This window comes from Pelophylax lessonae (assembly GCF_965119305.1).
Source record: "Pelophylax lessonae genome assembly, chromosome: 6".
NCBI classification, from domain to species: Eukaryota; Metazoa; Chordata; class Amphibia; order Anura; family Ranidae; genus Pelophylax; species Pelophylax lessonae.
Window position 1 is genome coordinate 313,250,363 of NC_138773.1, and position 26,708 is coordinate 313,277,070.

The 26,708-nt window shown below is 44.0% G+C and overlaps 1 protein-coding gene across 2 annotated transcripts in view; it reads right to left on the reverse strand.

Annotated features, from left to right (window-relative positions):
- PTPN4 (protein tyrosine phosphatase non-receptor type 4) overlaps positions 1-26,708 on the reverse strand; it is a 215,690-nt gene that overhangs the window by 53,076 nt on the left and 135,906 nt on the right. For both annotated transcript variants that reach the window (XM_082261048.1, XM_082261049.1), the window contains exons 14-17: positions 13,611-13,745; positions 9,924-10,082; positions 2,873-3,026; positions 633-716 (exon numbers count right to left, since the gene is read on the reverse strand). In XM_082261048.1, coding sequence (XP_082117174.1) covers positions 633-716; positions 2,873-3,026; positions 9,924-10,082; positions 13,611-13,745 — 532 coding nt within the window. The remainder of the gene's footprint in view (positions 1-632; positions 717-2,872; positions 3,027-9,923; positions 10,083-13,610; positions 13,746-26,708) is intronic.

The following is a 26,708-nucleotide window of genomic DNA, read 5'->3' on the forward strand; positions in this document are numbered from 1 at the left end:
AAGGAGGAGATGGATAGCGAGGGGGAGAGGAAGGAGGAGATGGATAGCGAGTGGGAGAGGAAGGAGGAGATTGATAGCAAGTGGGAGAGGAAACAGGAGAGGGATATGAAGGGGAGAGGAAGGAGGAGAAGGAGGAGGAGGAGAGGGAGGGGAAGAAGGAGGAGGAGGAGGAGAGGAAGGAGAAGGAGAGGAAGGAGGAGGAGGAGAGGGAGAGGAAGGAGGAGAGGGAGAGGAAGGAGGAGAGGGAGAGGAAGGAGGAGAGGGATAGGGAGAGGAAGGAGGAGGAGATTGATAGGGAGAGGGATAGGGAGAGGAAGGAGGAGGAGAGGGATAGGGAGAGGGAAAGGAAGAAGGAGAAGGACAGGGAGAAGGAAAAGGAGAGGGAGGCGATTGCATCCAAAAAGAGTTTATGCATTTCTAAAAGCACAAAGTTTGGCTTTGAAATAGAAAAATAATTTTCTGATCCTTAAAAAGATGCTTCTAAATCTGACACATCACTCTTCACCTAGGAGATCTTCACTGAAACAATTGGATCTACACCTGTAGGACATGTACATAATAACTCTCCCATGCTGCAGGCTCCCCGGTATACTGTATAGCAGCATTGCTCCAAAAAAACCGACATTTCTTACCTTTACGTTGAACCCGAAGCGTCCGTTCTCATCTGGCCGCATCCTAATCAACACAAGATTGTCGTGGGGCACGAGACCATTGGGCTACAAAACACATAAATAGATGGAATGATCAATTGCACAAAAACAGATGATAATTCTTTGTAAATACAGTATATACCCCTTCATTAGACAACTGTATGTCCCATTGTACCACAAAGATCCTTGTTCCTCTACATAGACTGATATCCTCCAACCCCTGAAAATGCAACATACTCTGCACTGCTGGAGGACTCCGCTCTGTTCTCTAACTCTCCTCTGCTGAAATACTCTGCTCTGCTGAAGGACTCTACTCCTTCCTCTATCTAACTCTCCATTTCTGAAATACACTGACCGGCTGCTTTATTAGGTACACCTCTTCAATCGCTTGGTAACACAAATTGCTAAATCAGCCAATCACATGGAAGCAACTCAATGCATTTAAGCATCTAGATGTGATGAAAACGACTTGCTGAAGTTCAAACAGAGCATCAGAATGGGGAAGAAAGGGGATTTAAGTGACTTTGAACGTGGCATGGTTGTTGGTGTCAGACGGGCTGCTCTAAGTATTTCAAAAACTTGTTGATGTCAGAGGTCAGAAGAGAATGGGCAGACTGGTTCAAGATGACTGAAAGCCAACAGTAACTCAAATAACCACTCGTTACATCCATGGTATGCAGAATACCATCTCTGAACGCACAACACATCCAACCCTAAAGCAGATGGGCTACAGCGGCAGAAGACCACACTAGGTGCCACTTCTGTCAGCTAAGAACAGGCAATTGAGGCTACAATTGGCACAGGATCACCAAAATTGAAAAATAGAAGATTGGAAAAACGTTGCCTGATCTGATGAGATATAGATGGTTGGGTCAGAATTTGGCGTAAACAACATGAAAGCATGGATCCTGCCTTGTATTAACGGTTCAGGGTGGTGGTGTAATGTTGTGGGGAGGGAAGGGGTGGTAACGGTTCAGACTGGTGGTGGTGGTGTAATGGTGTGGGGGAGGGGGGGGGTGTAATGGTTCAGGCTGGTGGTGGTGGTGTAATGGTGTGGGGGAGGGGGGGGTGTAATGGTTCAGGCTTGTGGTGGTGGTGTAATGGTTCAGGCTGGTGGTGTAATGGTGTGTGTGTGGGGGGGGGGGGGGTGTAACGGTTCAGGCTGGTGGTGGTGTAATGGTGTGTGCGTGGGGGGGGGGGGTACTGGTTCAGGCTGGTGGTGGTGGTGGTGTAATGGTGTGGGGGATATTTTCTTGGCACACTCTGGACCCCTTAGTACCAATTGAGCATCATATAAACCCCACGGCCTACCTGAGTATTGTTGCTGACCATGTCCATCCCTTTATGACTACAGTGTCCCCATCTTCTGATGGCTCCTTCCAGCAGGATAATGCACCATGTCACAAAGCTCCAATCATCTCACCACTGGTTTCTTCACCATGACAATGAGGTCACTGTCCTCCAATGGCCTCCACACTCACCAGATCTCATCTAATAGAGCACCTTAGGGATGTGGTGGAAGATTGGTATCATGGATGCGCAGCCGACAAATCTGCAGCAACTGCGTGATGCCATTATGTCACTATGGAGCAAAATCTATCAATAAATCCAACACCTCGTTATATCTAGGCCACCAAGAATGAAGGCAAAAGGGGGTCCAACCCGCTACTAGCAAGGTGTACCTAATAAAGTGGCCGGCGGGTGTAATGTGCGCTGCTTGAGGACTCTGCTCCTTCCTCTATCTAATGGGCCATACACACTATAAGATTTTCTGAAGACTTTTTCCTTTAGACTTACCAAAACCATATAATATGAGGTCAAACCCAAACACTTTCAATTTGTATGCAATCTGGCAGGTCCTTGCACTACATAGAAAAGGTAAATCTGAAGGAAATCTATCCACAAAAGTTGGATAGTGTGTATCCAGCTTAACTCTCCTATAATACTCTGCACTGCTGTAAATATGCAGAAATTATTTCAGTCTGCACCTGAGACTTTGTTGTAGAGAGTGTGATATTCAAGTACTCCTGGGATTCCATGCTTCGTATCAGTCACAGATTGTTACAATTCCCCTCTTTAGTATAATGATATTTTTAGCACCTTTCAGTTTTGTATGGCGTTAGTTGAACTTCCTCTGGACTCTGAGACATGAGCACAGAATGGGGAAGTTGCAGCGGGATGTGGGAAGAGGAGAGGAAATGAGAAGTCAAGAGGGAACTCACCGTGTTCTTCTCTGGAGACCACAGAGGGTCATAGGCCTCACTGATGTGGTTGTCCAGCTCTGGCTGAGATTGGTAGATTTGGCTGAGACTGTTCTTTTTCGATTGTTTCGGTGGCAGTGCGGGTGGAGGGGCCTCCAGTGAAATGTCTTGTGATCTGTGTGGGGAATAAACAGAATTTGTCACACTGAGATGTAGAGAGCTCGGGGCTGTTGGATAGCAGACCTATTTATAAAACATCTTCACCTGGAGCTCCTTCACTGTAAAGAAAGCTTAAAGCTGACTTCTGGCCTCCCCTTCAGTCTTGCACAGTTGTACCGGCTCCTCTGTTGTACTAAACTGGCTTACTCTGAATTTACTGCACACTGTGAGCTTCTCACAATTGCAATAGAAGCTGCACCAAGTCAGATAGAGGCCGCCGCATTTCCTGGCTGGAGGACTTCCAAAATCAGGGCTGTATAGCAAAGATTTTTTGGGACCCCCCCCCCTCTCCAAACAGAAAAAATGCCCTGAAAAACACCCTAATTAATGGTCAAGTTGCACAGTGAGCTATAGCATGTATTATTTTTAACCAGAGCAAAATGTATACAGCAAATATAAAAGCAGTGGGGAGACAATAGTATAGGGCCCATTCATACCATGTGTATATGTCCTAGCAACGAGGGGTGCTATATTACCCTTCAAAGTCTATGGAACCCCAACTCCTCTGCCTAGGAACATGCATTTTTGCACAGCAGAACGTGTTGTGTCGACCTCTGCGCCCTCCTTTCCACCATTATACCTTCTTTCACCACTGCAACCCCTTCCATCTCTTTCTACTTCAGTATTCCCTTCCATGACTGCACCCTCTTTCACCATTACAACCCCCCCCCCCCCCATCTATTCTCTCCCCCTTGTACCACTGCAAACCCTTCCACTTCAATCGTCTGCATCTCCTTTCACCATTGCAACTACTTCTGCACGCCACCACTGCACTTTCTTCCACCATTGCAACCCCTTTCTACCTCAAAATTCCCTTCCATGATTGCGAGGCTTCCACAATTACAACCTCCTCCACCACTGCAAACACTTCATCCACTTCCACCGCCTGCTTCTTCATTCATCATTGCAACCCTTTGTGCACACCATCTCTGTGCTCCCTTCCACCATTGCAACCCCTTATACCTCTGCATTCCCTTCCATCATTGCAACACCTTTTACCTCTGCATTCCCTTCCATCATTGCAACCCCTTTTACCTCTGCATTCCCTTCCACCTCTGCATTCCCTTCCACCATTGCAACCCCTTTTACCTCTGCATTCCCTTCCACCATTGCAACCCCTTTTACCTCTGCATTCCATTCCATCATTGCAACCCCTTTTACCTCTGCATTCCCTTCCATCATTGCAACCCCTTTTACCTCTGCATTCCCTTCCATCATTGCAACCCCTTTTACCTCTGCATTCCCTTCCATCATTGCAACCCCTTTTACCTCTGCATTCCCTTCCATCATTGCAACCCCTTTTACCTCTGCATTCCCTTCCATCATTGCAACCCCTTTTACCTCTGCATTCCCTTCCACCATTGCAACCCCTTTTACCTCTGCATTCCCTTCCACCATTGCAACCCCTTTTACCTCTACACTCCCTTCCACCTCTTTCTACCTCAGCATTCCCTTTCACGATTGCAACCACTTCTACCACTGCACCCTCTTCCACCATGGCACCTTCTTTCACCACTGTTTCCTCTTCCACCTTATTCTACTTCAGTAATCCCCTCTATGACTGAAACCCCCTCCACTTCTTCTCTCCCCCTTGTACAACTGCAAACCCTTCAACCACTCCCATCCTTTTTCACCACTGCAACTGCTTCCACCCTTGCAACCCCTTCTACGATTGCAACCATTTCCACCACTGCAATACCCTCCACCTCCCCCCCTCCCCTGTACCACTGTAAACCCTTCAACCACTTCCATCCACTTTCACCAATGCAACCACTTTTGCACTTTACCTCTCCACCATTGCAATCTCCTCCACCTCTTCTCCCCCCCCCCCTTGTACCACTGGAAACCCTTCCAGCACTTCTATCCTCTGCATCCTCTTTCACTATTGCAACTGCTTCTGCACTCCACTTCTACACTCTCTTCCACCAGTCCAACCTCTGCATTCCCTTCCACCATTCTGCAGAGCTCATCTGAAGACTTGGATCAGAAATCTAATTGCTGCTGGTGAGTACACTGAGCTCTGGACAATAATTGGGCTGGATCCAAATGTATTCATTACAGGTACTTGTATAGCACCACCAATTAGGCAGCACTCTACATATATATTATATGTTCACATCAGTCCCTGCCCTCAAGGAGCTTGCAATCTAAGGTCCCTAACTCACATTCATACATACACATACTAGGGCCAATTTAGACAGGAGCCAATTAAAACTACCAGCATGTCTTTGGAGTCTGGGAGGAAACCGGAGTACCTGGAGGAAACCCACACAGGCACAGGTAGAACATGCAAACTCCAGGCAGGTAGTGTCATGGTTGGGTTTTCAAACCAATGACCCCAGTGCTGCTAGGCGGAAGTGCTAACCACTTAGCCACTGGGCTACCCAAATGACCCTGTCAGAAGTTTTAGCCACCCACAGACACAGGAGAGGAGAGGACAAGCACTGTCAGCTATGCCTCATATAGGACTGATACAGGGACGGAAAAGAAGAATAAAGGACAAGCACTGTCAGCCACACTACATGGAGAACTAATACAGGGAGGAGGGAGCAAGAGAGGAGGAGACAAGAAACTGTCAGCCATGCTACACGGACGTAACCGAATGGGAAGTGGCATAAGAAGTTGAAGTAACAGCTCGCCCTCATGGTCTTGATTGGACCCCTCCCTGCCCGGGGGGCCCCAGCATCATCTAGCTTTCTTCCCCAGCTTGACTGTCCCTAACCTGCCTCTTTAATTAATTTATTCCAGCTCTTTCAATTATACAGGCTCAGCCTCATAAGTGGACATTACCTAGCGCAATCTGCATGCAAATACAGTCTGCCGAGGAACATCTGCTCCTCCAGACGGACATACACCTATTAAAGTGGTTGTAAACCCTTCCATATAACCAGTGAAGTGACTGGCCTTGCCAGTAAGACTGAGAATACCGGCAAGCAGTGGGGGCTTCTAAAAGCGATCCAGTGGCTAATCAGCCCCTCAGATTTCTTTAACGAGAAAGAGAATCACCGGCTGAAGGAAAAAAAAAATACTGGTGTTATGGCTGATAGCTTAACCCCGGTAAACCACTTCAAAGCCGCATACGTACTGCCGTTAAAACACTTTTCCCTGCGACCAGCCATGAGAGGGAGGTAGACCCCTAGACCAGTGATGGCGAACCTTGACACCCCACATGTTTTGGAACTACATTTCCCATGATGCTCCTGCACTTTGCAGTATAGTTGAGCATCATGGGAAATGTAGTTCCAAAACATTTGGGGTGCCAAGGTTCGCCATCACTGCCCTAGACCCTAGCAACAGCCATGATTTGCCTTCATTACCCACAGAAGCACAGAGACCCAATGATGACATCACATAAATAATGTAAGGAAAACGGATAGGATTTTATCAAAAGTTGTAAATAACATGTTGATGAAGGGAGAAAGGAAGAACAGGGAAGGCAAAATATAAACAATAAAGCGGACCTTCTCCCTCGTCCTCAAGTTCCTTTTATGCCACCCCTCCTCCCATCTGGCATTTTTTTTTTTTAAATGTAGATATTCCCCAATTATTTGGAATTCAGGGGATGTCCCTATGAGACGAGAGCAAAAGGCAAAAAAAAAAAAACCCTAATTGGTGGGACTATGCAGGCTGCCACACATCCAGTTGTATAAAAAGTATAAATTTATTCAAATCATTAAAAAATTGTAGATAACTTGACACATCACGTGTCTAAATACATTATACAAAACATACAAGATCAACAATGAAGTATATGAAGAAATGAGACACATGAAATGTTAAAAAAATGGTAAACGCGGCTTGCAAAAGATGTTCATCAAGAAGGATGACAGTAGAGAAACTATGGAACTTTTTTGACAGTACATTATCAGTTGTTCATACTGAAGATGGCCCTCTATATCCCAATATCTATTTACTTCCAGATACAGCCAGATCTATCCCATATACCGAGGAACGATTGATCGGCCTGCCTCAGTTGGGCCCAGTGTTGCCAACCGACCAGTTTAAAATTTACTGACACGACACCCAAAATTTACTGGCATAGCCAAGTTTTTACTGGCATTTCCAAAATGACTGTTTAGGCTACAAATAGTAAAATAGGCAATTAGCAATGTGATATCAGGTAGATATTAAGGTAAAAAACATATTTCTTATTTTATTTTCCAATATAGTAAGCAAGTAGCTCAGGGAAAGGACTCAGGAGGGCAAGAAATTAGAATAGAAACATAGAATGTGTCGGCAGATAAGAACCATTTGGCCCATCTAGTCTGCCCAATATATCTGAATCCTTATGAATAGTCCCTGGCCCTATCTTATATGAAGGATAGCCTTATGCCTATCCCATGCATGCTTAAACTCCTTCACTGTATTTGCAGCTACCACTTCTGCAGGAAGGTTATTCCATGCATCCACTACTCTCTCAGTAAAGTAATACTTCCTCATATTACTTTTAAACCTTTGCCCCTCTAATTTAAAACGGTGTCCTCTTGTGGTAGTTTTTCTTCTTTTAAATATGCTCTCCTCCTTTACCGAGTTGATTCCCTTTATGTATTTAAAAGTTTCTATCATATCCCTTCTGTCTCTTCTTTCTTCCAAGCTATACATGTTAAGGTCCTTTAACCTTTCCTGGTAAGTTTTTTCCTGTAATCCATGTACTAGTTTAGTAGCTCTTCTCTGAACTCTCTCTAGAGTATCTATATCCTTCTGGAGATATGGCCTCCAGTACTGCGCACAATACTCCAAGTGAGGTCTCACCAGTGTTCTATACAGCGGCATAAGCACTTCTCTCTTTCTACTGCTTATACCTCTCCCTATACATCCAAGCATTCTGCTGGCATTTCGTGCTGCTCTATTACATTGTCTTCCCACCTTTAAGTCTTCTGAAATAATTACTCCTAAATCCCTTTCCTCAGATACTGAGGTCAGGACTGTGTCAAATATTCTATATTCTGCCCTTGGGTTTTTACGCCCCAGGTGCATTATCTTGCACTTATCCACATTAAATTTCAGTTGCCAGAGTTCTGACCATTCTTCTAGTTTTCCTAAATCCTTTTCCATTTGGCGTTTCCCTCCAGGAACATCAACCCTGTTACATATCTTTGTGTCATCAGCAAAAAGACAAACCTTACCATCGAGGCCTTTTGTAATATCACTTATGAAGATATTAAACAAAATTGGTCCCAGTACAGATCCCTGAGGTACCCCACTGGTAACATGACCTTGTTCTGAATGTTCTCCATTGACTACAACCCTCTGTTGTCTGTCACTCAGCCACTGCCTAATCCACTCAACAATATGGGAGTCCATGCTCAATGACTGCAGTTTATTGATAAGTCTTCTATGTGGGACAGTGTCAAAAGCCTTACTAAAATCTAGATATGCAGTCTACTGCACCTCCACTGTCTATTATTTTAGTCACCCAGTCAAAAAAATCTATAAGATTTGTTTGACATGATCTCCCTGAAGTGATCTCCCTGAAGAATGGGCGCACACATACATGAAATTGACACTCAAAGTGAAAGCAGTGTGCAGCAGTACAGATGATGACACCTCACCGAAACAACACGTCCCCTCCTGAATCAAAGTGACAGTCTCTCTCCACGCCAGATGGTCCCTTCAGTTCACTCCAGTCCCGCTCCTGGCTTTTCTTGCTCTCATCCTGCAGACCCACACAGGAGGCTCCGCTCTGCTCCCTTGCACCATGACATCACATGACACACCGCCTCGGCCAGACCTCACCCCTCTCCCCCACTGTAGAAGGCACTCGGATGGTCTCGGCATGTGCAGTTACGAGCCGAGGGTCAAAGCCATATTTTTTACTGGCAACCTTTTCCTGTCACTGGTTTTTACAGGCAGGAAAAAAGTGCCCCTTTTTTACTGACTGCCAGTAAAAATACTGACAGTTGGCAACACTGGTTGGGCCCGTTGTGAAATCTTTCGAGAATTGGCGGTGGTGTCACCCTTGTGGTCTCTATTGGGGCAGCATCACTACACCTTGCAGCTCCAACCATGAGACTCCCATCTCCTCTCTCATGTTTGTATGCCATTTATGATACCCTACACGGCTTTCTTATCGCTTAGAATTCTCCAATTGGAAATCACACAAACTCCATCTGCATACCCCTGAGGAAAGGTGATCCCACCTGAAACGCGTCAAGTTTGGAGGATTTCCCTACTGTCATCCTTATATTCTTGATGAACATCTTTTGCAAACGGTGTTTACCATTTTTAATATTTCATATGTCTCATGTCTTCATCTTGTATGTTTTGTAACATGTATTTAGACATGTGTCTAAGTTATTTACAGTTTTTAATGATGAAATTTATACTTTTTATACAAATGGATGTGTGGCAGCCTACATAGTCCCACCAATTAAGAGTTTTTTTTGCCTTTTGCTTTTTTTTCTTAATAGAAAAAAGCCGGCCCCTCCTCCCTATGCGCGTCATTCCCCTGCTGCTATGCTTCCTGGTATTTGCATGTCCGATTTTCGGTCCATTCAAAGAAAGAGGAGGAGGAGGGGGTGGGCCTATTAGCATGTCATGGAAAGGCCCGTCTGCTGAACCCGGAAGAGCCAGGTGGCCTCTCGATGATGTCAGACTTAACATGGCAGCACGGACGGAGCTGTGGCTGGGCATGAGAGGATCTCAGTGGGACATTGCTGGATTCACTGGATGGGTGAGTATCTGAAATTCCAGATACCACCTCTAGGTAAGTGGGAGGGGGGCGGAGATCCTCTTTAAGCTTCAAGTTTAACAGGCCAAAAGGGAGGCAATAAGAGGAGCTTTTACATACATACATTTTATATGGAGCTCAATGTACACATAAGGGAAAGATCCACTTTAAAATGCCACTTACTGGGGGGAGTCCAGGATAATGCTGTTGGCCTGAGTAGAAGACGGAGATCTGTGGTTTGTAAAGACCTTCCCAGGAGACGCGTGCACTGCATGATCTACCAGGTGCCCAACAGAGGACGGGCGCAGGCGGGTTCCCTCTTGATTGAACGTCGCACTCCGGCTGCAGCAGAAGAGGTTAGACTTAGGTGTCAGGTATAATAAATGTATGTGGAGTAAATTCAGAGCCACACTTTTATGGGTATCACTAGAAACATAGAAAAGTGAAAGCAGAAAAAGGCCGAGTAGTCCAGGGATTCTCAAACTACGGCCCTCCAGCTGTTGCGGAACTACACATCCCATGAGGCATTATAAAACTCTGACATTCACAGACATGACTAGGCATGATGGGAATTGTAACTCCGGAACAACTGGAGGGCCATAGTTTGAAGACCCCTGAAGTAGTCCATCGAGTGTGCCCATTTTTTTTTTTCGTGAACTTTTTTGTATGTACAGTATATTGTCAAAAGTATTGGGACACCTGTCTTTACACGCAAATGAGCTTTAATGTCATCCCAGTCTTATTCCGTAGGGTTCAATATTGAGTTGGCTCACCCTTTGCAGCTATAACAGCTCCAACTCTTCTGGGAAGGCTGTCCACAAGGTTTAGGGGGGTGTCTATGGAAATGTTTGACCATTTGTGAGGTCAGGCACTCATGTTGGACGAAAAGGCCTAGCTCGCAGTCTCCACTCTAATTCCTCTCAAAGGTATTCTATTGGGTTGAGGTCAGGACTCTGTGCAGGCCAGTCAAGTTCATCCACCCCAAACTCGCTCATCCATGTCTTTATGGACCTTGCTTTGTGCACTGGTGTGCAGTCATGTTGGAACAGGAAGGGGTCATCCCCAAACTGTTCCCACAAAGTTAGGAGCATGAAATTGTCCAAAATGTCTTGGTATGCTGACACCTTAAGAGTTCCCTTCACTGGAACTAAGGGGCCAAGCCCAACCCCTGAAAAACAACCCCACACCATAATCCCCCCTCCACCAAATGATTTGGACCAGTGCACCAAGCAAGGTCCATAAAGACATGGATGAGTCCTGACCCCAACCTGATAGAACACCTTTGGGATGAATTAAAGCAGAGACTGTGAGCCAAGCCTTCTCCTCCACATCAGTGCCTGACCTCACGTTTCTGAAAGAATGATCAAACATTCCCATAGACACACTACTTAACCTTGTGGGCAGCCTTCCCAGAAGAGTTGAAGCTGTTATAGCTGCAAAGGGTGGGCCAACTCAACATTGAACCCTACAGACTAAGGCTGGCCATACACTATAGAATTTTCTTGTTCAACTTTATTTTAGATTTACCAAAACCATGTAATATAGGGTCAAACCTTTCACTTTCAGTTTGTATGCAGTCAGGCAGGCCCTTGCACTACATAGTTTAAGGTAAATCTAAAGGAAATTGAATAAGAAAATTTTATAGTGTATGGCCAGCCTAAGACTGGGATGCCATTAAAGTTCATGTGCGTGTAAAGGCAGGCGTCCCAATACTTTTGGTAATATAGTGTAACTACAATACATACAATCCCCATTGCTTCAATAAATCAACATTATCTTCTGTGTGCATTAAAGTTTGAAAAATATCCAATGGGGGAGATTTACTAAAACTGGTGCACTCAGAATCTGGTGCAGCTGTGCAAAGTAACCAATCAGTTTCAGACTTTAGCTTGTTCAAATAGGCTTTGACAATAAAGCTACAATAAACGTTGCTATTTTAATATATGATCCTTATGTATGACCTATTTTATTCATTGCTTCTTTTTTTAAAGTCCCAACCCTCCTTTATTCCTAATAAAACCTGGAAGTTGATTGGTTGCTGTGCAGAGCTTGTACCTGTTTTAGTAAGTCTCCTCTACTGTGTGCTGTGCAACATTGTGTTTAAAGCAGTAGTAAACCCTGCTTTGTGATTTTTACCTACAGGTATGCATATAATAAGGCTAACCTGTAGGTAGAATGAATATCTGCTAATTTAGGAGATATTCACCCTGGATGCAGCCAGTGATGTCACTGGTGCATGCGCTCTGAAGGTCTGGCATACCGTGCCGGAGCTGAGAGCTCCCATGCACATGCATGGGAGTGACATTATCGTGGTCCGGCCACTCAGAGCCGAGACCGGGGGAAGAGGTAGTGACAGCACGCTGCTGGAGGGGTTCGTTCTAAGGTAAGTATTTCAATGTGTTAGTATGTGATGTATTGCCTTGCAGGTGTTTTTTTTAAACTGCTGCAGTTTACTACCACTTTAAGGCTCCATTCACACTTGCGCAACTCCAAAGTCATGCGATTTCCATTGTGACTTTACATTGCAACTTTGATGCAACTTTGTATGGATGCGACTTTGGCTGTTGCACAACTGTTGCATTGATAATATTGAGATGTGACTTTTGCGTGACTTTTGAGAGTTTACATTGCAGTCTACAGCATGGCTCTATAGCCGAAAGACGGCTACAGCGCGGACCTTAATTGGCGGGAGGGCGTCTATGTACGTCCTCCTGTGCATGAGCTGCCTGCGTGCTCCCTGTGAAGCACGCGTGGCTCGCTCTGTGATCCACAGATCTGAGTAAGGAGCCGGTCCCGGCCCCTTACCACGTGATCAGCTGTCAGCCAATGACAGCTGATCACGTGATGTAAACAGCAGCCAGCGATCAGCTTTTTTTTTTCTCCTCACGCTTTTAGCATGATGAGAAAAAAAAGCTGATCGCTGCTGCTTTTTAGAGGGACATCAGTCCCGAAGAGGAGAGGAGCATCTGTGCCCACCAGTGCCACCTATCAGTGCCTACGAGTTCCAATCAATGCCCCATCATCAGTGCTGCCTATCAGTGTCACCTACCAGTGCCTATCATTGCCCATAAGTGCCACCCATCAGTGCCCATGAGTGCAACCTATTAGTGCCCAATGGTGCCATCCATCAGTGCCACCTATCAGTGCCCACTAGTGCTGCCTTATCAGTGCCCATCAGTGCAGCCTATCAGTGCCCATCAGTGGTGCCTCATCAGCGCACATCAATGAAGGAGAAAAATTACCTGTTTTTATAGTTTGTTATAACATTTTGCAAACCGTTTTTCTTCTTTTTTTTTTTTTTCAGTTTTCTATCTTTTTTTGTTGTTTGTTAAAAAAAAAAAAAAAAAAAAAAAACCCAGTAGTGATTAAATAGCACCAAAAGAAAGCTCTATTTGTTTGAAAAAAATGCTAAAGATTTCATATGGGTACAGTGTTGCATGACCGCACAATTGTCATTCAAAGTGCGACAGCGCTGAAAGCTGAGAATTGGCCTGGGCAGGAAGGGGGTTTAATTGCCCAGCAGGCAAGTGGTTAAAACAGCTCCAGCTCTCCTACGTAAGCCTGACCCACGCCAGTAGTCAGCAGTAAAGACTCCTGCACCCTGTGTAATAGCAGAGCGCCCTCTGCAGCAGTCGGACCCCCCACCTAAATCACACATACAGCTCTCCAACTAGGAAAATACCAAGAGAACCGTTTCCTAATGGGATGCCTGATACATGACTGAATATGTGTCCCTGCCCTGTGTATGCAACTACAATCGCCAACAAATCCTCAACACATGGAACCGAGCACAGTCTCTGTCCTTCTTTACAGGAGGTGCAGTATGTAAATGCAATTAAATAGGACTTCCCCATGTGTGTGCGCACTCACTGATTGGGTGTCCCCGGTGGGGATCTGGACGGCAGGCTCTGCGTCTCCAGTCTGTCATTAGACAGCGAATTCCTGCTGGTCACTTCCCAGTCCATATCGCTGACCAGTTTCCGTGTCAAAGGTTTACTGGGAGATCTGACGGCAAAGAAAACAAATTGTTAAAATAAATATTTAACTTCTTCTCTAAACAGAACATGTAACATAACTTCCATCACGAAATACACTATATTGTCAAAAGTATTGGGACACCTGCCTTTACACGCACATGAACTTTAATGGCATCCCAGTCCTAGTCTGTAGGGTTCAATATTGAGTTGTCCCACCCTTTGCAGATATAACAGCTTCAACTCTTCTGGGAAGGCTGTCCACAAGGTTTAGGAGTGAAAAAAAAGGAAAAAATTGCTGCACTACGAAGCAACAAGCTCCTAATGAAATAAAGTGTTGCATATAATCATATTACTAGATTGTAAACTCTGACGATCAGGGCCTTCTAATTCCTTCTGTATTGAATTGCATTGTAAAGCGCTGAGCAAACTGTTGGCGCTATATAAATCCTGTATAATAATAATAATATACAATTGTGTATATCAAATATATCAATATCCAAAAAAAGTGCATAGAATTGTGCAAAAAAATGCAAAATCGCCATTGTGCAAAGAAAACTTCAAATAAAGTTCAAATATGTGCAATGTAAATAAATTTACAGTGTGATAATAGTGGAAATGAATCCATTCCATCAAACATAAGTTGAAAAACGCAGAAAAGGATGAATAAAGTCCTCAATCTTATAAAAAAAAAAAAAGGGTGCTCTGAGATATAAAGTCCATATCCAATCAAAGAAGAACTTCACATGTTCAGTAACAGGGAATTATCACCTTAAAAAAATCCTATATAAACTTTTATTTTAAACTTTTTGTTGGAGTACAGATCAATGCTTGTCCTAAACCTGTATTCATTTACTGATGCTGGAAGTCTGCTCCAAGCATCAACTACTCTTTCTGTAAAATAATACGGTCTATGATTAGTTTGGAGGTTTCTCCTGCTACTTTTAAGTCATGTCCATGTCTTGATCTTAGCTTCATATTGAGAATCCTGCCCTGAACCTTTGTTACACAATTCAGGTATTTAAAAAGTTTAAAATCATGTCCCCCCGTTCCCTTCTTACCTCCAGACTGGACATAATAATATCCTAAAATCTTTCTTGAACTATTATCCCTCAGACCTTTCACAATCTTTATTGATTGAGAACTAAAGATCTATATAGAGGAATCAGGACCTCCTTCGTCCTACTGGTGACCCCTCTAGTGATATAAAGATCTATATAGAGGAATCAGGACCTCCTTCCTCCTCCTGGAGACCCCTCTAGTGATATAAATATCTATATAGAAGAATAAGGACCTCCTTCCTCCTGCTGGTGATCCCTCTAGATGTATAAAGATCTATATAGAGGAATCAGGACCTCCTTCCTCCTGCTGGAGACCCCTCTAGTGATATAAAGATCTATATAGAGGAATCAGGACCTCCTTCGTCCTACTGGTGACCCCTCTAGTGATATAAAGATCTATAGAGAGAAATCGGGACCTCCTTCCTCCTGCTGGTGATCCCTCTAGATGTATAAAGATCTATATAGAGGAATCGATATATAGAGGAATCAGGACCTCCTTCCTCCTACTGGTGACCCCTCTAGTGATATAAATATCTATATAGAGGAATCGGGGCCTCCTTCCTCCGGCTGGTGATCCCTCTAGTAATATAAAGATCTATATGGAGGAATTAGGACCTTCTTCCTCCTGCTGGTGATCCCTCTACTGATATAAAGATCTATATAGAGGAATCGGTATATAGAGGAATTGGGGCCTCCTTCCTCCTGCTGGTGATCGCGCTAGTGATATAAAGATCTATATAGAGGAACTAGGACCTTCTTCCTCCTGCTGGCGATCCCTCTAGATGTATAAAGATCTATATAGAGAAATCAGGACCTCCTTTCTCCTACTGGTGATCCCTCTACTGATATAAAGATCTATATAGAGCATGGGTGTCCAACCTTTTGGCTTCTCTGGGCCACATTGAGTGTAGAGAAATTTTCTCGGGCCGCATATAAAATATATACTATAGTTAAGGTATATAAGTAATAAAACGCCCCTGCGCCCTTCCCGCGCTGATGCCCCCCAGCACTAATTTAACACAACTAGAGGATGATCCCTTCCAAGGCAGCCTCTGCCTACAGTTAGTTGGAAGCCGCTGTGGCCGTACAAAAAATTGTGAGGGGGCAGTGGGCCGCATTGCCTGCGGTTCTGGGCCGCATGCGGCCCCCAGGCCGCAGGTTGGACATGCCTGATATAGAGGAATCAGGACCTCCTTCCTCCTGCTGGTGATCCCTCTAATGATATAAAGATCTATATAGAGGAATCGGTATAAAGAGGAATTGGGGCCTCCTTCCTCCTGCTGGTGATCGCTCTAGTGATATAAAGATCTATACAGAGGAATCGGGACCTCCGTCCTCCTGTTGGTGATTCCTCTAGTGATATAAAGATCTATATATAGTGCTCAGTATAAATGAGTACACCCCAACAGATCTGTCAGAAAACCTTTACTTTCCTTTCAGAATCAATATTTTCTGTGGGGACAATATACAACAAATGCCGGCCATTGATTGTAACCAAGATTTGTTAATTTGCACACACAAAAAAAGTATTTTTCATAACAAATTCATTCAAAACCATGTTGCAAAAATGAATACACCCCAATGAAAGTCTTAGGAGCAAAGCTAAATTTTAGACAAAAAAATCCAAATTAACAAGAATTCAACTACAGATGAGTCGAATTATTCATTTAACAGGTGTCCAGCAGACAGGTGACTATAAAAGGGCGTTACTTAAAGAAAACCCCCTCCTATTTCATGCTGTCAGTAAGGGCACCACATGGAAGAGAAATGTCACAAGGCCTGAGAAAGAAAATAATTTCTTTACACGAGAAATGTTACTTATCAGTCAGAATACTGGAGCAAAAGTGATACAAAAACGTAACAAAGATGGAACTGCAACCATCTCATGGAGAAGTCCTGGCCGCCCGCGGTAGTTAACACCTCGACAGGAGCGTCTTCTGATGAGAAGGGTTGAAGAAAAGTTTACTGCAGTTAGCTAAAGAAGTAAAAAGCAAACTGGGGTGATTGTTTCCTGTGACACAATACAGCGTACACTACAGAGGAATGGCATGCATGGGTGTCATCCACGAAGGAAGCCTCTTCTAAAACCCATGCAAAAAACCCACCTAGAACTTGCCCATGCTGAAAAAGAAGACTTCTGGGACTCTGTACTCATGAGACCAAGATAAATGTTTTTGGAACTGATGGTTTCAAAACTGTAGGGCGTCGCAAAGGTGAGGAGTACAAAGAAAAATGCATGGTGCCTACAGTGAAACATGGTGGTGGCCGTGTCCTTCTATGGGGCTGCATGAGTGCTGTTGGTGTCGGGGATCTGCATTTCATTAATGGTGTCATGAATTCACAGATGTACTGCTCTATATTGAAAGAGAAGATGCTACCATCAATCCATACCCATGGTCGCCGTGCACTTCTCCAACATGACAATGATCCAAAACACACATCTAAGGCCACTGTTGTATTTCTGAAGAACAACCTGGTGAAAGTGATTCAGTGGCCAAGTATGTCTACTGATCTGAACCCAATGGAACATCTATGGGGAATTCTGAGGGGACAAGTTGAGCATCACCCTCCATCCAGCATCCAGGCTTTAAAAGAGGTAGTTCTTAAAGCGGAGTTCAGCCCCCAATGAAAAAATTAAGCAGCTACAATTATTGTAGCTGCTGACTTTAAATTTTAGAACTTACCTTTCCAGGGTTCCTGCGATGTCGGCACCCGAAGCCAATTTTCGAATTGGCTCTTGGGTGCTGCCGCTGCCATCCAGGGTAAGGGAACCCGGCAGTGAAGCCTTTCGGCTTCACAGCTGGTTTCCTGCTGCGCCTTGTAATTGGCCTGGCAGCGGAGGAAGAAGGAGGGGGGCCGAACGTCCGAGGGACAGCGCCGTGGCGCTGTCTCCCGTAAGTGGGGAAGGTTACCTGTCAAAAACAGGTACCCGTTTCCCGTGAAAGGTGCGAAATGTGGCACCGGGGGGGGGGGGGTTTTGGAAGCATAAAAGCGGAAGTTCCACTTTTGGGTGGAACTCTGCTTTAAAGAATGGAAAAAGATCGATGTTGTAATATGTCGCCAATTGTGCTTTCCAAGCCTAGAAGACTTGGTACTCACCTTACAAATCATGGAGGTCATACAAAATACTAGATGCAGTAGTTTTTGTTATGGGGTGTATTCATTTTTGCATCAAGCAATTTGAGTAAAAGTGAAGATTTTGTAATTTAAGTTATATTATGAACTTTACTTTCCTATAATGAGCTAAACAAATGTTCAATAAAATGCAGTTTTGTCAAAATTTTGGAAATTCTTCTTGTGTTCACTGAGATATTAAAATCTTACTTTTCAAAAGGGGTGTACTTATATATGCTGAGCACTGTAGAGGAATCAGGACTTCCTTCCCCCTGCTGGGGAACCTTTAGGGATAATAAAAGTTCTACAGAAAGGAATCAGGACCACTTTCTTCCTCCTGATGATCGCACCAGTGATAACTTAAGATCTACAGTGCCTTGCAAAAGTATTCGGCCCCCTTGAACTTTTCGACCTTTTGCCACATTTCAGGCTTCAAACATAAAGATATAAAACTGTAATATTTTGTAAAGAATCAACAACAAGTGGGACACAATCATGAAGTGGAACGAAATTTATTGCAGGTGCATTTATACAGAGACTTGATTACACACAGATGGATTCTATTTATCATCATTAGTCATTTAGGTCAACATTGGATCATTCAGAGATCCTCACTGAACTTCTGGAGAGAGTTTGCTGCACTGAAAGTAAAGGGGCTGAATAATTTTGCACGCCCAATTTTTCAGTTTTTTATTTGTTAACAAATGTTGAAATATCCAATAAATTTCGTTCCACTTCATGATTGTCCCACTTGTTGTTGATTCTTCACAAAAAATTACAGTTTTATATCTTTATGTTGGAAGCCTGAAATGTGGCAAAAGGTCGCAAAGTTCAAGGGGGCCGAATACTTTCGCAAGGCACTGTATATAGGGGAATCTGGAACTCTTTCCTCCTGCTGGTGATCTCTCTAGTAATGGTCCTATCAATCTTTGGTCACTTATCTATCCAAGAAGCTAGAACTGCAGAGGAAGCGATGTAACCAAGACTAACTTTTACTAAAATAGTCCCCGAATTTCCCCTGGTGGAGGCCTTAACCACACGCCGTTATCGGCTTTTCACAGAATGTAAGTTTGCGGCCTGAGTCCCACCCTCCCACACACATGAAACTTTTTATGCTTTCTAAACTTTTATCATTGCACAGAGATTTCATCAAAACAGGGCACACGCTGAACTCAATGATCAGGCTTCTTCCAAAGTACAGTGCTGTGAAAAAGTATTTGCCCCCTTCCTGCTTTTTATTTATTTTTTTTTTTTTTCATATTTGTCACACTTAAAAATGTTTCAGATCATTAAAATCACAAATTTTAATATTACACAAAGATAACCCGAGTAAAAAACAAAATGCAGTATTTAACCACTTAAGCCCCGGAGGATTTGGCTGCTAAAGGACCAGGGTTTTTTTTGCGATTTTTTACTGCGTGACTTTAACGGACAATTGCGCGGCCGTGCGACGCTGTACCTAAACGAATTTGACGTCCTTTTTTTCCCACAAACAGAGCTTTCTTTTGGTGGTATTTGATCACCTGTGCGATTTTTTGATCACGCGCTATAAACAAAAAAAGAGCGTAAATTTTGCAAAAATAACAATATTTTTCAAATTTTTTTATATGAAATTCCCCCAAAAAAAAAAGTAAAAATCAAAATTTTTTAACATTTTTCGGCCAATTTGTTTTATGCTACCTATGTTTGGTAAAAAAAAAAAAAATCGCAAAAAGCGTATTTTGATTGGTTTGCGCAAAAGTTATCGCGTTTACTAACAAAGGGAAAGATTTTTGTCATTTTTGGTGTTTTTTTTTTTTTAACGCATAATGGCGGCGATCTGCGATTTTTTTTTCGGTACTGCGACATTGCGGCGGACAGATCGGACCCTTGACTGACATTTTTGACACTTTTGGGGGTACCAGTGACATTACTGCAGTAATCAGTGCTATACATATGCACTGTTACTGCAAAAATGACACTGGCAGGGAAGGGGTTAACTTTATTGGACAGGGAGGGGTTAAGTGTGTCCTAGGGGCGTGTTTCTAACTGTGTAGGGACATTCCTATTGGTGTAAAAGCAAAGATCAACCGTTCTACATAGTAGAACGGACAGATCTTCACTTTTACACAGGGAGAACTGACAGGCAGCTTGTTTACACAAGCCGCTCTGTCTTTCTCCCTTCACAGGAGCGATCGCAGTGTGACTGGCGGACATCGAGTCCGCCGGTCACACGCACTGACTTGTCTGTGAACGAGCCGCGGCGGGCGCGCGCCTCGGCGGGCGCGCGTCCGCCCGCGATAGGCTCGCAAGTCAGTGACAGGCGAGTGACGTACCGATACGTCACTCTGCCTGGCCGGGGCTGACCGCCGCAGTATATAGTCGTGCGGCGGTCGGCAACCGGTTAAATGATGATTTGCTTTATTAAGTTAAAAAGCTGTCCAAACCTGCCTGGACTATGTGAAAAAGTAATTGCAGAGGTCCCAGAGAATAAAATAGTGGGTGCTGCAATTTTTTTTATGTCACCTGGTATTTGCGCAGCGGTTTTCCAAACACATACAAAAAAAACAAAAAAAAAAAACACTATAATTTTAAAGCGGAGTTCCACTCAAAACCTAGATTTGACAGGTACCCACTTCCACTTCCGCTCGGGCTGCCTAGGTGGCTCGGGCGGAAGCTCTCCTCTGCCCCTCCCACTCTGCAATCTGAGTTGTTTTTCTTTCATTCAGCACACTGGCTGAACGAAAAGAAAAAAAAAAAAAAAAAATGAATCTATGGGAAGTTTAAGTGGCTCTGTAATCCATTTTTCATTAACCACTTGCAGACCAGCCGCTGCAGATCGCAGAAGCAATCGTGGGGGCGCACGCGCCCCTATTTGCCAACAGGGAAGCTGATCTGCGGGGCCAGCCGCGATCGCTCCCCATGGAGACAGAATGGCGGTCTGCTTTTGTAAACACAACAGACCGCTGTTCTGTCAGCAATCAACACCGTTAACACAGTGGTGGTCAACTTTCCTTATGTGCGCCCCGTTGGGTGATGCTGGACACATGGACAGATATACCGTAGTCAAAGACTATGAGGGTGATCCAAGAGTTTGCAAGACTGTGGATATGATACAAGAGATGGTCAGAGACTGCTGACAGGATACAAGAAATGGTCAGAGAATGCAGACATGGTACATGAGTTGGTCAGAGACTGCAGACATGATACAAGAGATGGTCAGAGACTGCAGACATGATACAAGAGATGGTCAGAGACTGCAGACATGATACAAGAGTTGGTCGGAGACTGCAGACATGATGGAAGAGATGGTCAGAGAATGCAGACATGGCAAGAGACTGCAGACATGATACAAGAGATGGTCAGAGACTGCAGACATGATACAAGAGATGGTCAGAGACTGCAGACATGATGCAAGCGATGGTCAGAGACTGCAGACATGATACAAGATAGTCAGAGAATGCAGACATGGCAAGAGACTGCAGACATGATACAAGAGATGGTCAGAGACTGCAGACATGATACAAGAGATGGTCAGAGACTGCAGACATGATGCAAGCGATGGTCAGAGACTGCAGACATGATACAAGAGTTGGTCAGAGACTGCAGACATGATACAAGAGTTGGTCAGAGACTGCAGACATGATACAAGAGTTGGTCAGAGACTGCAGACATGATGCAAGAGATGGTCAGAGACTGCAGACATGATGGAAGAGATGGTCAGAGAATGCAGACATGGTCAGAGACTGCAAACATGATGCAAGAGATGGTCAGAGACTACAGACATGATGGAAGAGATGGTCAGAGAATGCTGACATGCTCAGAGACTGCAGACATGATGGAAGAGATGGTCAGAGAATGCAGACATGGTCAGAGACTGCAGACATGATACAAGAGATGGTCAGAAATGGCAGACGTGATACAACGGACATAAGTAGTAAACTATAAAGTCAGCGCTCTTTCAGCCGCATGCAATAAGTGTAGATATATAATACAAGATACAAGATACAAGAGATGGTCAGACACTGTGGAAATAATACAACAGATGGTCACAGAATGTCAATTTAATACAGCAGATGGTCAGAGACTGCAGACATGATACAAGAGATGGTCAGAGACTGCAGACAAGATACAGGAGATGGTCAGAGACTGCAGACATGATACAAGAGATAGTCAGAGACTGCAGACATTATACAAGAGATGGTCAGACGGAGATGCAGACATGGTGCAGGAGACTTTCAGACACTGAAACATGCTACAGGAGTTGTTGGAGACTGGAGGCATAAATCAGGAGACAGTCGCCGACTGGAGACATATTATACGAGTTTGCTAGAAATCACTGTTGTAACAGGGCAATAGGGAAAGACAGATTAGTGTCTGCAGCCACACAGTTTGAACTGGATGGACTTTATTTAACTTTACCAACTATGTAACTAAGTTTGAACTAAGAAAATTGATCATTTTAAGGAAAAAAAAAAAAAGAAGGTAGTTTTGAAATGGAAGGCAGCAACACCTCATAAAGTTTGGAACAGAGCAACAAAACGCTGGCAAGGTAAGTGATACTAACGCAGAAGAGCTGGAGGAACATTTTGCAACTAATTCGGTTAATCTGCAACAGATCATTAACATGATTGCATGATGGACAGAGGATCACCGATTTGTGAAAAACTGCATCTAAAAATTGTTGAACAATTTAAGAATGATGTTCCCGCCATAAAATTGGATGGTGGTGATCTTAGAGCCCTCAGACAGTGCTGCATTAAAAACAGACATGATTCTGTGATGGACATCACTGCATGGGCTCAGGAAAACTTAAAAAAAAAAATCATTGTCTGAACACAGTTTGCCATGGCATCCAAAAATACAGGTAAAGCTCTATCATGCAAAGAAGAAGTCATATCTGAACATGACTCAGAAACACCACCGTCTTCTTGGGCTAAAGCCCATTTATAATGGTCTGTTGCAAAGTGGAAAACTGTTCTGTGGTCGGATGGAGTGAAATTTGACATTCTTTTCGGCAACCATGGGTGTCGCGTCCTCCGGACTAAAGAGAAGAAAGCTTGTTATCAGCCAAGATCTCTGATGGTATGGGGGGACATTAATGGGTATGGAATGGGCAGCTTGCACATCTGAAAAGGCACCATCATTGCCGAAAGATAGATCCAGGTTTTAAAGCAGTATATGCTCCCATCCAGACAACGTCTTTTTCAGGGAAGGCCTCACATATTTCAGCGGGACAATGCTAAACTGCATAATACATCTATGACAACAGCAAGGCTTCCTAGTAAAAGACTACAGTGGCTTAACTGGCCTGCCTGCAGTCCAGACCTTTCACCAGTTGAAACAAAAAATAGGACAACGATGACCCAGGAGTGTTGAGCAGTTAGAATCCTATATCAGGCAAGAATGGGACAACATTTCTCTCCCAAACTCCAGCAACTGGTCTCCTCAGCTCCCAGACGGTTACAGACTGTTGGTAAAAGAGGGGGATGCTACACTGTGCTAAACATGGCACCACCCCAACTTTTTTGAGATGTGTTGCTGCCAGCATATAAAGTAAGCTGCATATGTGTAGCTCAGTCTACATTCTAAAGAAGATGGCGAGCAGGCAGATAGGTATATTTTATTTACATGGCATGTCTTTCTTGCAATAGAGAGCCTGCCTACTGGCAGGTTTGTTTTTGAGACTTTAAAAGATTTCAGCAAAAAAAAAATGATACTGCACGGCAGTGCAAGACTATAAAAGAGAAGAAAAAGCAAGCTCAACTGAGCTCTGAACAGACTCTTTTAGTTCTCTGAAAGAATCAAAAGGCCAGTTACCTGCAAAAGAGGAAGTTGTATACTGGCATTGTGCGTTTCTGGCCCTCCCTTGGAGGCTGCAGCACTGGAACAATTAGCTTCTTCCTATATACAGTCTAATAAGAGCATCAAAAAAAAAAAAGTAAGTGAAAAATCTTTACATGGTAAAACTGGTTACCAAAATAGCCAACATGTTTCGGGGGGTGAAACTCCCCCTTCTTCAGGGCTCTAGTTTAAAAAAAGGGAGAAAGGCTGGTGCCATGGAAAACGGCTAAAACGTCGTTTTAATAATGCAGGTGAACAACAGTCAAAAAAGCCAATGCGTTTCGGCCATCAGGCCTTAATCATGGCTTTGGTTTAAAAAGGAGTGGGACTCCTAAAGAGGTTGTAAACCTCAGAAAAAAAAAACTGAATGACAACGGGATAATGAGCTAGTATGCATCGCATACTAGCTCATTGTAAAATACTTACCTTATAGAACGAAGCCACCGTAGCGCTTCCCGCACACTGGTGACACGGCGGACATCGTCTTCCTTCCGAGTTTACATCCTCCGGCCATCTGATTGTCCAGAGCCGCGATGACGTCACTCCCATGAATGCAAGCGGGAGCTGCCGTTCACAGCACAGGGCCTTGAAGGAATGGCACGGGTGGCCGCTCCTTCAGAGCGCATACGCCAGTGATGTCACTGGCTGCATGCAAAGTAAATATCTCCTAAACAGTGCAAGTTTAGGAGATATTTACACTACCTATAGATAACCCTTATCATAGACTTACCTATAGGTACAAGTTACAGAGGAAACTTCCTCTTTGGTTTAACCACTTGAAGACCAGGCCTTTTCTGGCACTTTATGTTTACAAGTTCAAATCAGTATTTTTAGCTAAAAAAATTACTTCTAACCCCCAAACATTATATATTTTTTTTTAGCAGAGACCCTAGGGAATAAAATAGCGATTGTTGCAAACTTTTTTCAAACGCAGTATTTTTAGAAAAAATACACTTTACGGATTAAAAAAGAAACAAAACAATACAAAACGCAATTTTTTCGTAAAATATGATAGATGATGTTACACCAAGTAAATAGATACCAAACAAGTCACGCTTTAAAACTGCGCACGCTGGTGGAATAACGACAAAGTACGGTACCTAAAAATCTCTATAGGTGACATTTTAAAAATTATTACAGGTTAGCTGTTTAGAGTTACAGAGGAGGTCTAATGCTAGAATTAATGCTCTCCCTCTAATGTTCGTGGGGATACCTCACATGTGTGGTGCGAACACTGTTTATTTATACATGGTCAACTTATGCATGCGTTCACTGCCGAGTTTGAGCAGAGGATGTGGGCACTTTAATTTTTTTATTTTTTTTTTTATTATTTATTGTTTTTTTACACTGTCCCTTTACTACTACTTTTTTTTTTTTATTACTACTACAAGAAATGTAATCATCCCTTAGAAATAAGGACAACAGGTCCTCTTTATGGAGAGATCTGGGGTCAAAAAGACCCCAAATCTCTCCTTTACATTTAAAGCAAAAAAAAAGTTTGATCTTTTGCTTAAAAAAACCCCCAAAAAACGTCTTTACTTCCACCATAGACTGGAACTGACATTATGACGTCGCTCCGGTCCTCCAAGGCCATGGAGGCGATAAGAGACAATCTGGTCTCTGTTTGCCTCTGTGGCCAGCAGTGTGGTTATGAGTAAGCGACTGGGAATGTCGTGAAACGCGTCAACCTTGCACGTCTGTCTGTACACTGTCTGTCTGCCTTCGTTCATCTTTGAGGAATAAAGGAACCACTTTTTGATTTCAACTTGTGACCAGAGTGCGGTCTCATATTTTCAATTGCTCATGTCTTTGGATGACGGATCCGACCAGTACCAGGTCTGAGACATACACCTGAGTGGCTCCACCCTTCTGCTTCTCTGTGGCCAGCAAGCCACACTGTTGTATTGTTTTCTCGGGTGCATCGGTAAAAATGGAAAGCCCGACAAACACTGGCAAGTAGCGTGGAGGAGATGGAAATCTCCTCCTGCCGCTTCTGAAAGCGATCCAGTGGCTAATGATACATACATATTTGCCAGCACACCAAGGATCTTGCAAAAGCAGTTCAAAAAACTTTATTCATAAGATCACATCAGAAAAATATAGTGCAACGTTTCGGAGCCGCACAGGACCCCTTTGTCAGGCCAGTGGTTAATGAGCCGCTCTGATCTCTTTCATGAGAAAGCTAGCCACTGGCTAAAAAAAACAATAAAAAAAAAAAACAAAAAAAACACTGAGGTTATGGCCAATAGCTTCAGCCATAACCCCGGTAAACCACTTGCAAACCGCAACGTATATACACGTATTGCGTTTGGCAAGTGGATGATCGCCAGGGATCATTTTTAGGCTCGGTTCACACTGATGCGATGCGGGAAGGCTGCGAACTCGCAGCCTGTTCCCGCATCGCACACGCACCCCCGGCAGTTCACACTGCCATATGCGATCCGCTGGGGGTGTCAATGTAATCTTAACAACACCCCCAGTTTGATCGCATATCGCAGTGCGATCGTGCAGTTCGCACAGGATCGGATCGCACAAGTGTGAACCGCTGTGCGATCCGATCCTGATGCGGCAGCAAAAATGCCTCCTGTGCGTGTTTGCTGCGGGTGCGATGCGAATTTAGCCATACAAACTGTATGGCTAAACCCGCACCGCACAGCTGATCGCATGTAATGTCGGAGCAGTGCGCTCCGACATTACATGCGAACCCCGCACACGCAGAAGTGTGAACCGGGGCTCAAAGTGGTTCTAAATGCTCAAGGTTTTTTCTATGCATGAAGGTAAAAAAACCTTCTCTGTGCAGACGACCCTCTCCGTATATTTACCTGAGCCCCATTGTGATGTTCATGAAAGCCTCGGCACTTTGGGGACTCTCACTCCACATTGGCTGAGGCAGCATTGGCTCCCACAGCTGTCAGCCACAGCCAGTGAGCCAATGAGGAGTTAAGGGGGCAGGGCTGAGCTGCGGCAGTGTGTATGAATGGGCACTCAGAGCAGCG